The following is a 12,291-nucleotide window of genomic DNA, read 5'->3' as shown; positions in this document are numbered from 1 at the left end:
GCTCTGGGCTCCACTCTGAGAGCCTGGAGAAGGCTCATCCTGCAGGCTGTGGGTATAGGGAATGTGCTGTGGTGATCCCATGAAGATCCCCCCTCTGCTCCTGGGGCCTGCCTCTGTATCCTCAGCTGCTCATGGGCAGGGAATCCTGGAGATCTTTGTTGGAGGGCCATGTTCTGTCCCCCCAGCTGGTTTTTCTTGGCTCTTGCATGAAACCACTGCTGCAGCTCCATTGCCCAAGTGCAGCAGAGTCATTGTCGAAGCTGCCTTGGTGCACTGCTCTGGGCCTGGCTTTGAGGTCGTGATCCAGCTGCTGAAAAGTTTCTTGTGAAACTCCCGAGCTTTCAGCTACCAAGTTAATATCTTACAAAATTGCTGGAGGAAGGAAAGCTGACTCCAGCAGTCCTTGAGTTTGTTTAACTGGAGCTCAGGAGTGATCAAGGCTGGTGTTTGGCTTCCTGTTGCAGAAGATAAGTACTCAGGATTTATTTTTTATCCTTATTGCTTATTTTATTTATTTTATTTTATTTTTTTATTTTATTTTATTTTCACTGAACCAGAACCAATGACTTCTGCTTGTTTTACCTCTGGGGTGAGATGGTATGAGAGTGGAGGAGAAACTTCCAAAGGTCCATCATACTTTTGATGCACACTTGAATTCAGCAGATCAGCATTGGGAGGGAGAGTCTGGGCCTTGTACAGCCCTTTTCTGTTTCTTGTATAACAAAAATAGTGTAAATGGTCTTTTTCTCAGTGTGCAGACTTCTCCCTGGTAGAGTCCTGCCTTCCCTTGCTTTGCTTCCCAAACAGATTCTGGTTCCTGTGGCCAAGAATGGGCAGAGGAGGAGAGGGGCTGCTGGGCAGACGTTCTGCAAAGCTCATCTTTCCCAATGTCTGGTTCACAGCTCTGAGGGCTACTTGTTATTGCAGCATTTTGTGGTTTGTTTGGTTTTTTTCTTCCTAGTGTTTCACTGTATTTTGAGTCCTTCAGTTTAAAATGTTAACAGAATGAAGCTCTGTGCCTCCTTGTGAAGCAAATGAATGGGTTTTATAGAGAGGGGTGGGAAGGGGAGAGAATTGGAGAGAAGTTATTTTTGAAATAGTGGTTTAATTTTTGTTGTCAAACCACTGCCTAATTTTAAAGTGTACTGACCATTTGCCTCTTGCTGTAATGTCTGTACATGGGGAAGAGATGTTCTTCTAGAAGAATGGTGTGGAGCTGGGCCAGGGTAGGCTCAGGCTGGAGATCAGGAAAGGTTCTTCCCCCAGAGGGTGCTGGCACTGCCCAGGCTCCCCAGGGAATGGGCATGGCCCCGAGGCTGCCAGAGCTCCAGGAGCGTTGGGCCAGCGCTGCCAGGGATGCCCAGGGTGGGGTTGGTGGGGGTCTGGGCAGGGCCAGGGGTTGGATTGATGATCCTGGTGGGTCACTTCAACTCAGGATATTCTGTGATTCTAAAAATAGATTTGAAAAACTTTGCCTGAACTGGCCACCCAAAATCAGTGTGTGACTCTTGATTTAAAATTTATTTTTTTTTATTCTACAGAGCTTTCCTGTGGGGAAGCATCACAGTGAGCTCATCAGTCTTAGCCTTGAGCTCCATAGACTGTCCTTGTCTCTGTTCTCCAGAATACAGCAAGGCTGTACTGTTGTGGCTCTGGCAGCCCAAGCAAATAGGATGGTTTAATACCTTGGATATTAAAGTAAATCCTATGAATGTCACCCCAAATTCATTCATGTGTCTGGAGACCTGAGTTCAGAGGTCTCCAGACACACCTGGGGCTCTCAGCATCCATCAGCTCATTGTCCCTCTCACACCTGCAATAGTTAAATTTGATAGGAAGTGGTGTCATCTCCCTCTATTTCCACGTTTCCTTTTGTTTGATCCCATCTTTTCACCCTAGCCTTTGCCAGGTGTTTCATGCATCTGCATTAAAACCCCATAATGGAGCTCATGCCCTTGCCCCAGGGGCTTTGACTTGCAGCCCAGTTATCTGATAAAACATTTCTAAGGAACTTCTCAGAATTTATTGCTCCTGTTGGTTGATTCCAACGTGTCTGACTCCTTTTACAAGTCTGGCCTGTGTCTTGGTGTCACAGATTCACCCACATGGCATCCACCCACTTTCAAACTCGGCAATGGGCATAAAGAGCTCCTCAGTGATTCCATGGTCACTGTTCTGCATAAATATTTCCCCTCCCCTCCAAAAACATGTTGGTTAAGGGAATATCAGACAGAGGGAGAAAACGTTGATGTGTTTGTTACGTACATTATGTGGTTTGGGGTTTTCTGGTTGCTTTTAAATAATGGAAGATTTTATTGAAGGGAGCTTGAGTTGCTCAGACTTCAGTGGAATTTAAATTTGACTCAGCTCATATGGGCTGTCCAAACACATTCCTTGCTGGCCCAGCTTGTTCAGTTGAAGTGACTCAGTAAATCAGCAGCTGAGCATGACTTCACGTTGAGTTCTCCTGTACCCTATTCCTCTGCTCCATACATTTGTGAATGGCTGCTCCAGAAATTTTTGGCAGTTAAGTCTCCAAACCTTGATTTTCCCATCTGCAAAAGTGGATACATTAATATTGCCTACTCTTCCCATCTTTTATTATAAATTGCTTTATAAAGTCCTATTTATTGTTACAATGTCTCTGAGCAAATCACCATGTATCTATCAAGTTCTTTTTTACCTGGTGATGTTTAGATGATTTTTCAGTATTTGCTCTGCTTTTGATCAGGAAGAACTAGATGGCTTTTCTTGGTCTTCCCCCAGAATTCATTCAACAGTCTCCAAAACTCCTTCAGACTGTGGCATTGGTTGGAATAAAATTTAGCAATTACAGTAGTTGGGAAAGGGTGCACATTGTTGTTAGTCTGGGGGATTTGTTTCCAGGATTTCTTGACAGCAGCAAGATTGGAACCTTGAGTTGGTGGTGCTGAGAGTCAATGTACTGAAAAAAAAATTAATTTTTCAAGCTCGAGGGTGAGACCCTGTGGGAGTTCTGCTGGATGTTTGCAGGGTTTGGGGTTTTTATGGGTGCTTTCTGTTTACAGATTGCCCTCCAGGTGGTCGGTCCTACTGTGGGCATGTTGAAGAGGAGAGCAAGGCTGCTCTGTCAGGAAAGTGGCCTTGTCAAGCTTGGAACCCCTTTGGAATACCTGGAATGCTGGAGTCCAAGGCCTTAAGTCTGAAGCATCCACATTTATATCAGATTTAGTGCTGGCCATTGGCTCCAGTAACAGCTCTGGGATTCTCCAGGGACAGGGAATGGTGAGGCTTTGTCCCTTGTGTGGAGGAAGGAGGGTTTTCTTGCTCCTGTCACCTCCTGTTTGTGTAGCTCCAGTGGCTTTTTCTACGCAGTGATCCTAACAGGAACAGGAGAAGTTTGGAGCTCTGTTCCCTTGGATGTGAAGGTCACTTTCTCAGGTAGAAATTGCAACCCAGCCTCAGCCCAGGAGTGCTGGGAATGACCTCTGTGCTGAGCAGGCCTCGGGGAGGGTGTGTTTGAGGAGCCATAATTTTATCTGCTGTTCTCACATGTCCCTTTTTTGCTGTATCTGAAGGATTTGTGAGAGGTGCTGATCTCTTGACAGAGGCTCTAGAGGCTGGGGGCTCTGACTCTCTTTGTAAATGAGCCTGTGGATAACTGAGCTCTGACACTTTTGCCCTCCCTCCTGTTTCATGCCCTCACAGAGAGGTTGTGTGTCGTTGCTTTAGGATTTACTGCCTTCCCTGGGAGGTGGGAGTGGGTCTGGGAGAAGAGTTATGGATGCACAGCAGGTCTGGCTTCCCAACTTCCCTACTGCATGTCTTGGGGAAAAGTTGGGCTTAAAACTGCCAAAACATATCTACAAGATGTTATCACTTTTGTTTTTTATGAAGCTTGTGTTGACTCTTCAGCCTGTGTTGGAGGCAGGTGTGTTTGAGCTGTGTGTCCTTTGTAGTGGTGTGGCAGGAGCAGGACAGGATTTCCCTCTTAGATTGCTCCTCCACTGGCCCCAGCATCTCTAGCCCAGGGTAAGGAAATCAGTCTGTGATTTTTTTTCTACCTGTCCCCAAGGAAACAATATAAATGCTATGCCTCGAGTGTGCATCCATTGAGGAAAATGGGATTTTTAAATAGTAATGTACTCTGGTTTTCCCTTAGTGCAGCAAACCAATGGTTCATTAGTGAAATACATTAATAATTCTCTTATGAACACTCTTGGTAGGTGAATCTGCTTTAATTCCTTTGTATCAGTAAGAGCTGTAGGTATGGATGTCTTCGTTACATAAAATAAAAAAAGGGAAGAAAGCAATGCTTGCAAATTGGTCTTTGTTTCCAAGGAAACAAATTTGACATGCTTGAGCTGTGCGAGATGCAAACACCGCTCGATTCAGCAGACATGCCTCGGGATTTTATGGTCTGAATATTATTTTTAAACTACCTCCAATTTCCAGGCAAGGCAGAGGATGGGAATAGAATTTGTTGGCAGGTTTTATCAATCTGTGCTTAATGAAGGCACTGGGCGGTATCTGGGATTGCCCAGTGTGGCGTGGAGGGAATTGATCTTGTGCTTGGAACGGAGGGCCCGGATGGAGGTCCCTGGGAAGGGACAGCCTGGGGCCAAATGGCCTTTGGTGACATCCTTCAGCAGGAGGAGAGGTCTGAGCAGAGCTCAGCACACTGAAGTAGTGTGGTTTATCCTGGGTCACTTTACCAAATGTTTTTGCTCTAAAAATATTTTAGTAAAAAGCAGCTTGCCTGCGCTTGGCGTGCCAGGCTGCCTGGCACTCCCGAGGGCCCAAAGAATTTGCTAAAAAGCTGTGGCTTGGTGTTGAGGACTGGGCTGAATTTATCAGAGAAGGGATGAGGGAACAACATCGTGAGTTGTTTGTGCAGTGCATCTGGCACTGATGTGCTGGGGCCTGATGAAAATCTTGGCGTGAACTTGGCTTGTGGCATGTACAGAACGGCTGTAGCGTTGTTGTGATTCCCTTGGAAGTTTTGTTGGGGAAAAAAGCTGGTTTGATGTTCAGCTGCCACCCTGGTGTTTCCCGAAACGCTGTGTTGATAAAGTCACTTGTTTTATTTTTGAATTTTCCTCCAGCTCTGGAGCAGACAGTGCTCGGGTTCCACGGGAAGCGAACGTCGCTCAGCAGAGCACACACAATTCACGGATTTCAGCATCCAGAGTTGGTTTTGGCCTGGGCCCAGCAAGAGGAACAGGATATATATGTTCCAACTTTGTTGGGATTGAATAACCAATTTTTGCCCTGGCAAAGCTTTACTTTTGCACCAACTATCTTTGCTCTCTGGGATAGTTCAGTGAGCTGGAAAGGATCTGTAGGGGGCATGCAAAAGATATGTGGGGAAATACAAATTTTTAAGGAATAGTCAAGCTCCACGTGCACATCATTCAGAGCATGCAGGGCTTTATTCCCCAAGTGTGCTCCAACAATGTGTGTCTTTCATATTTTGTTGTTTGAAAACCTGGGAAGGATTTAAAAAAATCCTCAAATAATTCTTCATTGAATCATTCTTACTGCATTGAGGGGACAAGGCAATGATGGAGGAATTTCAGTGAAAAACAAAGCTCTCTTAAAATTCAGGTCCTTAGGAAAGCGTAGCATGAAGTATGTTACACTGCAGTCTCTTTCCTTCTCTTTCATCCTGCTGTTTAACTTCCTTGCAAATGGAGTTAAAATAACCTTCAAGGAGTTCAGGGTAGGCTGGGGTAGGTTTAGCTTTAAGGTGGCTGGGAAGCACTATTTGCATTGCCAGCTAAAAACCTTGCTTGAAGCCTGTTGAGGGAAAAAATAATATTAATGGTATTTCATGAAAATATTGTAATTTGTGGAAGGCCCAGAGTGACAAATTGGCTGGTTTGAATGTCACTGGGAAATGCTCCTTTTGCACAAGGCTTGCCTGAGACAGGATTTTCCTTGCTTTTGTTCTAAAACGAGATGCTTGCTGCCTAAAAATGCCTGCCATCCCCGCAGTGAGAGCTTTGCCTCCTTGACAAGAGGATGGGAAGAGGAAGGTTGGCCGGATTGGGATGAATCCTGCACTTTTTTTTTTTCCCCTTTTTTTTTTTTTTTGCTAATGACACTTCCTTATGCTTACATTTCATTAAAGCTCTGAAATGGCTGAAGATCAGCCCGCACTGAGCATGCTCCTGGGTGGAGGCTGCACCCATGGAGTGAGATGGATTTGTGGCTGGAGGAGGGATAGGCCTGGAGTCAGGACCTGGAGGGACCCGCAGCCGGGATGGAGGTAGGGCAAATCCATCGGTTCCTTGCCGTGCCCCTGGGCTGGGGCAGCCAGGAGACCGGACGGAGTGCAAACTGTTGGAATTGATTCAAAAGCAGCGTAGTTAAACCACTGACACGAGATGGCTTCAAACGCTTCCTGCGGATCCGTGGGGAGGGGTTTGGAATACTGACCTTTGCTGGCTGGCGGGCCTGCGTGGAGAAGGGACCTGTGCAATGTCAGGGTGGTGACATGAGGTGACAGCAGGCAGGGGCTGCAGCCAGGGCTGAGCCTTCATATTGGCAGGCACGTGATTGCGTCTCATCGTGGGCTCGGGCGCTAATTGTTATTAATGGGGAGCCTGGCGGGGCTCAGACCTGCTCTGGGCGGTTTAAACCCAGATCCTCTGGGATTGTGGGAGGGTGGAAGAATGTCAAACTCAAACTCCCCTCTTTCAGACTTATTTTGCATTCCAGTGATGGCAAACAAACCTTGCCACATCAGGTCCTCCAAAGTGGCATGGAAAGGAGGGAATATGTACATTTGTTCCTTCGGCTGAGAGATTTTTCTGTGCTTCTTGCAGGGGTTTAATGTGTTGTTGAGTGGGTTTAGGGGAAGGCAGCGTGAGTTGTGCTTGGTTGGGCTCTTGGATTTCACCCGTAGTTGCCAGCTTTTTACAAGGAATGTGTAAGCACCAGCAGGTATGTGCTGCATGAGCCGATTGACTCCAGTTGTTGTACAAGCACGCTGCATGGTGAGGTGCCAATAAAACATTTACGTTGGCTCTGGATGTTTGTGTTAGTGAGGTGTAGGGGAGCTCTGGGTTGGTGTGGAGCAGGAGGACGTCAGCTCTCTCTGACCTGTCCCCTCACACATGGGGACACCCACCCATGTTCTGGCCAGGCTGTAGGTACAGGTGAGGCGAGGGGTTTGCTCTGTCAGCACTGGGAATCCTTGGGTGGTACAGAGTTATTGGGTTTGACTTTCTGAGCAGAAATCTCCGTGTGCTGTAAGATAGATCAGCTCTTCTTTCAGGGCACCTCTGGCCACTTTTCACAGCACAGTTCAGGGGGTGACTGGCATGGATTTGATTTTATTGCTGTGTCTCAGGTGATGGGCATTCTGCATGATGAGTCACTTCATTACCTAAAGTAATTTGCCTGTTTATTGCCTGGTTCCATCTTTCTTGTGAACCCAGCTCTTCCTCAGTGCTTTCTGGGCCTGTTTTGTTACATCAGCCCAGTGCTGAGCTGGTGACCAGCTTGCTTACTGGGCTGGATTTTATGTTCCCTGCATAAAATCCTGCTGGAGCCCAGCTTGCTGGCCAGGCAGAACTTCTCCTACTCTTTAATGGTCATTGGCTTGTTTATGGCTGGATGAATGCACAAAGAAAAGCTTTTCTGTAAAGCAAACAGCATTGTGATTGTACAGCGAGAGGGAAAAGGGGTTGATTTTCTTTGGCTCAGATGGGGGCTGCCTTTATGGCTTTGCAGAATTCACCCCCGTGGCTTTTCCTCCTTGTGTGACTCTGGCAGTGGAGGTGATCTCAGCCCCAAGTTTTCATGTAGGGCTTGGTTCCCTTGATGAGGAAATTTGACTTAATCAGTTTCAGCTGCTGGAAACCCACTGGTGTGCTGGTTCCTATTGTGCTGTTGGAAGGTGTAAGGTAGCCTTAAAGACCCACTGCCACCTTATGGCAGTTGCTGAGAAGCAGCGTTTGTGGAGCCAATTCCGTACACACATCATGCTCGCTCTATTTCTCTGCTCCTCTTAACCAGGGATATTTGCATGGAGGCAGGAGCTTTGTTTTTACAGAGTTCATCTGCTCCTTCTGTTTCTTGCAGAAATTTGATAAAGTCAGCAGGATGGCTGGGAGAGCCGTCAACAGGCGCTGTTCCACAGGAGCTCATGATCTGGGGAGAGACACAAAGGCTTCGTGGAGCACTGATTCTCCTCCAGTGAAGAGCTTGCTTATTTTCATGTCAGTATCTTAATCCTTAAAAAAAATAGGTGTGAGGTCAAAGAACAGGGCCACGCTGAACACGTGAGGCTTGTTGGCAGGATCTCCAGCGCTTGTTGCAGCAGGAGGAGGATGGAATGTGCACAGCCATTTTCCCAGCCTGCTGCTGGCAGGGCACTGCAGGATGGCTTTGCACTGACAAATGGGGCCACTGTCCCCAAATAAACCAATAAAACATTGGTCTGTGGAGCAGTGAGCGTGCTGGAAGCATGAGCCTGCTCGCTGTGCTGGGGGTAGAGAATGCTGGATTTAGGACCCTTCTCCAGCAAGGCTGTGTTTGTACTGTAGGAGCTCTTGATATGCCATAGCTGAATGAAGGGGAGAAATGGTGGATTTAGAGCTCCAAAATAGAAGGAGCTGTGGTTATTGTAAGTTAAAGCTGAAGGAATTTATAATTGGGAACTGTTAGGAATACAGTATGTTCTAAATTACAGCTGTCTGGCCAATATGCTGCTAAATAAAGTTCTAGGATTGCCCTGTAAATGAAATATTCAACGCATATTCTTATCAAAACATAGCATCATCTCCCAGAGAGCTCACATCTCAATTGCTGTCCAAGAGGATCTTTATTCTTCTCCTTTTTTTTCCTTTTCTCCTTTTTAGCGTGTATGATTTACTCAATGCAGCATCCCAGGGAACATTTCTGATTTCCTATTAAGTAAAAACAGTTTTCTACTCTGCTGGGGAAAAGGGGGGAGGAAGGGAAATGGCTTGGAAGCTTTAGGGACATAAAGCCAGATTTTGAAAGATAGGGAAAGCTATGATTCCAAAAGATGCATTGATGACTGCCTGTTCTTTCAAAGCTGTTACCTGAGCCTGGAGGTGGATTTTGGAGGGTGCCGGGGATACCCAGTATGTCCTGGGACATTCTGGTTAAGAAATGTTGTATATAACAATTGAAGAGCAGAAGGAACGTTTGAGTAGCTTGTGGTGGAGCTGGAGAATGGTTTATAGCAGTGCAGAAACAATCAGGATTCCAGCAGAAATGCTCATCTCATACCCAAAGTCCCTTCAGCTTTTGTGATTGCTTCTGAGGAGGCTGAAAGGGAGCATCAGATTTGATCAACTGGAGAGTCTGCAAGAAGAGGAGCCTGATGGAAAAAAGGAAATAAGGAAAACCCTCTGTATTTTGCAGAGCTAAATATTGTTCTTCCTATAAAAAGAAAAACCTCCCTTTGCCTCCCACTTGGGCTTCCCCTGCAAGGGAGCTGTGAAAATGCTGGACTTAATGGTGTCATTAAGCAAGAGCCCTGAGGAACCTGGTGTCCTTTGTGAAGGGAGGTGTTTGTGCTGCTCCCTTCCTCCTGAAAATGTGGGATTTCTGGAAGGGCTGTTTGAGCCTTCAGTCAGAGAAGGGAGGCTGGAGAGCCGTGGAGTGAAAATACCCTCTAATCTGTGGGTCCTGGCAGGAATGTTTGGAAAGGGGGATGTCAGCTGTGGTGGGAAGGCTGCTGGAGGGTACTTGTGTTAAATAAAGGGCACAGCATCTCGGGGCACAGGCCTGTTCTCATCCTCCATCATCAGCAAAACCTCTTCCACAGCCAGCCTGGGAAGGGGACTGTGACTGCTGGTGTGCAGCACCTGACCCCTGCCAAGGGGGGACAGAGGGGTCCTGGGCAGGAGACACCTCTCCCACTGCCAATGGCTGTGCCCTGGAAGCTTCCTGCTCCTTTTGGATGACAGAAATGTAAGGTTTCACTGAGTGACACCCAGGCAGCCCCGTGGCAGAGATGCTGCTACGGCACCGATCGATCGCTTTACTCAAGTTGGTTGTTGAAGCATCTGCAGTGCCCTGATGAGCTCTGCTTTCTCCTTTTTGTTTCTAAACAGTGTTTAGTGCTTTCATGGATGGCCATGAGATGTGAAAAGTGTCTCTGGTAGCATCTGCTCTCAGTGTATATTTAACCTCAGCAGTGAAAACATGTCTGGTGTGGAGATGCAGTGGGGAGGCTGCGGCTGTGCCGATGTTCTCTGGCGTTATTTTATCTGAGAAAGGGAATGTTGACTGTGGTGGATCATTGACACTGCCTTTGTTAATATCTTCGTTTCTATTTCTGGGCTTTTAATGAAAGCGTGGTAATTTCATGCTGCAAGGAAGGGCAGCACATCAACTGTTTTAAAGCCATCTTTGGTTTGAAGTACAGTAATCTTTTGATGCGGTGGATAATGCAACTTCTGTCTGCATAGCTGGGGTTTGTTGCTTTTGTTTGGGAATTTTTGAATTTGTCTTTAAATGAGTTACCTCTACACCTCTCAGCAACTGAGAGAAAGGCCAGGAAAATCTAATTTTGTGTATATTAAAACTTAAGATTCACATCAGATGAAAACCTGGTGGGTGAAAGAGTGATCCTTTCTTTATACTGTCACCTCAAATACTCCTTGCCTGTGAATTTCAATCATCTCGATTTAGCCTTGTGTGTTTTAACTGTTTAGTAGTGAAACTTCTCCAGAGTGTGAAGAGGAAAACAACATCCTCATAGCTGAGGGAGATCTGTAGCAGCTCTTTGCTGCTTTAATTATTGCAGCTTTGCAAACGTGCCTGGCCACGGTGGTGAAAGAGCTGCTGGGACTGGAGGAAACGTGGCTTGTGGATGTTTCCAGCCTGGCAGAGCCGGCCATGGCTGTTGTGCTGTGCTGAGGCCTGGACTCGCCTGGTGCTGGGGCAGGGCAAACATCACCCCCAGGCTCCTCCAAACCTCCCTACGGATTTGGATGGCTTGTTCCTTCCTACAGTGGAGGCTCCCTGCCCTCCCAGCTCACTGTCACACATTACACTCCACTCATCTTCACTGTAGTTTCTACTCTTAAAGAGAACTCTCTCTTAAGGAGGACGCTCTCCGGTGCTCTCCTCTTTTGGAAAGCTGTTTTTCCTTTGGCCAAGAGCACGCGGGTGGTGCCACGGGGCCATGTCGGAGTTTCCTCTTCCTTCTGGCCTCTTCCCCGACGTTGCTGGCCGCCCTCCCCCTGCTCGGGGGGAGGTTCTCCAGCCTGACACCCGGCTCCAGCAGCCTCCTGCTCCTGCCTCCACTAAATGCCAGTCTTCCTTGAATCCCTTCCAGCCGAGCTCTGCTTACAGATGTTCCTGCGAGCTGCTCTGGCAGTTTTACTGGGAGCCTGAGCAGATATGAAGGTTGCCAAGAGTTTATGCTTAATTGTGAAGTGGAACAGAGACAAACTACTTTTATTTTGAAGCTAAAATTTCTTCTGTTATCTTGCTGGCTGGGGCCAGCAGTATTGTAGGGTTTGACATAGGCTGAGCTTAGAGCTCCTGCGCCTTGTAGTGCACTATCCCTTCATTAGGGTGAGGATGAGGATGGACCCATGAGGATGTCCCTTCATTCCATTCCCCCCCTGCTTTTCCATGACTGTGTTTGTGATACCCTTTCAAAGTCAGTTGTACCAGGTCAGGTTATTAATCCCCAAAGTGAAAATGATCTCCCCTTCAGATCAGCAGTTCGGATCTCGAAGACGCTGTCTTGGACACTGCTCACGGCATCAGTTTAGCCCATGTGCCTTCATCCCAGCTCTCAGAGGTCGGGGACTTCGTTAAGCACAACAAAATCAGCCCAGGGACATTCCCAAGCCACTCACATCCCTCCCTGTCCCTCCTGCCTCTCCTTTTCCCACAGGCAAGTGCTACTCTTGAAGGCCACGAGACAGCACTCTGGTTTAAAAAGCTTTCTCTTTTTTTCAGGCGAGTGATCAGTTTTGAGGCCTGGCGCCCTGTCAGAAAGTTGACAGATGATCTGCATTACCGGTGCGTCCCCGGGATGCCCGGGATAATCGCGCTCCAATGGACGCCCTGGAGCCGGCAGGTTCTCTGTGAAATGGCTGCAGTGGAGGGAGCAGTGAAATGGGCTCTTCTGGGCATGCTCACTCTGTAGAGGGAGCTTTATCACATGAGCAGAAACTGAATCACTGCTCATGAGGATCTGGAATATGCAACTCTTGGAGTCTTCACCAGAAGAAGACAACAGCTGCCCGCAGGTACCGCAGGGTCCGTCCACCTCCCGTGCCTGGCGAGGCCCTGGCAGGGCAGGCTGCG

At 47.5% G+C, this 12,291-nt stretch overlaps 1 protein-coding gene and 2 long non-coding RNA genes across 13 annotated transcripts in view; 1 reads left to right on the top strand and 2 right to left on the bottom strand.

Moving 5' to 3' along the window:
* The window catches only part of LOC137486353 (uncharacterized), a 417,767-nt gene that overhangs the window by 281,652 nt on the left and 123,824 nt on the right, over positions 1–12,291 (bottom strand). The window lies entirely within an intron of this gene.
* Positions 1–12,291, top strand: part of EHMT1 (euchromatic histone lysine methyltransferase 1) — a 120,694-nt gene that overhangs the window by 34,834 nt on the left and 73,569 nt on the right. The window contains exon 2 of one of the 11 annotated variants that reach the window (XM_068211546.1): positions 11,941–12,233. The exons of 9 other annotated variants lie outside the window; for them this stretch is intronic. In XM_068211546.1, coding sequence (XP_068067647.1) covers positions 12,171–12,233 — 63 coding nt within the window. In that variant the 5' untranslated portion in view covers positions 11,941–12,170. Of the gene's footprint in view, positions 1–6,123; positions 6,251–11,940; positions 12,234–12,291 lie in introns of those variants that run through there. One more of the 11 variants, XM_068211551.1, reaches the window with a different exon arrangement.
* On the bottom strand, positions 4,203–11,945 carry LOC137486355 (uncharacterized). Its single transcript, XR_011005700.1, has 2 exons — positions 6,421–11,945; positions 4,203–5,770 (listed from the first exon to the last, which is right to left on the bottom strand). It is a non-coding gene; the product is annotated as an uncharacterized lncRNA (long non-coding RNA).

The sequence above is a fragment of the Anomalospiza imberbis genome, chromosome 21, assembly GCF_031753505.1.
Source record: "Anomalospiza imberbis isolate Cuckoo-Finch-1a 21T00152 chromosome 21, ASM3175350v1, whole genome shotgun sequence".
Lineage (NCBI taxonomy): Eukaryota > Metazoa > Chordata > Aves > Passeriformes > Viduidae > Anomalospiza > Anomalospiza imberbis.
This window is presented reverse-complemented; position numbering and strand designations above follow the sequence as displayed.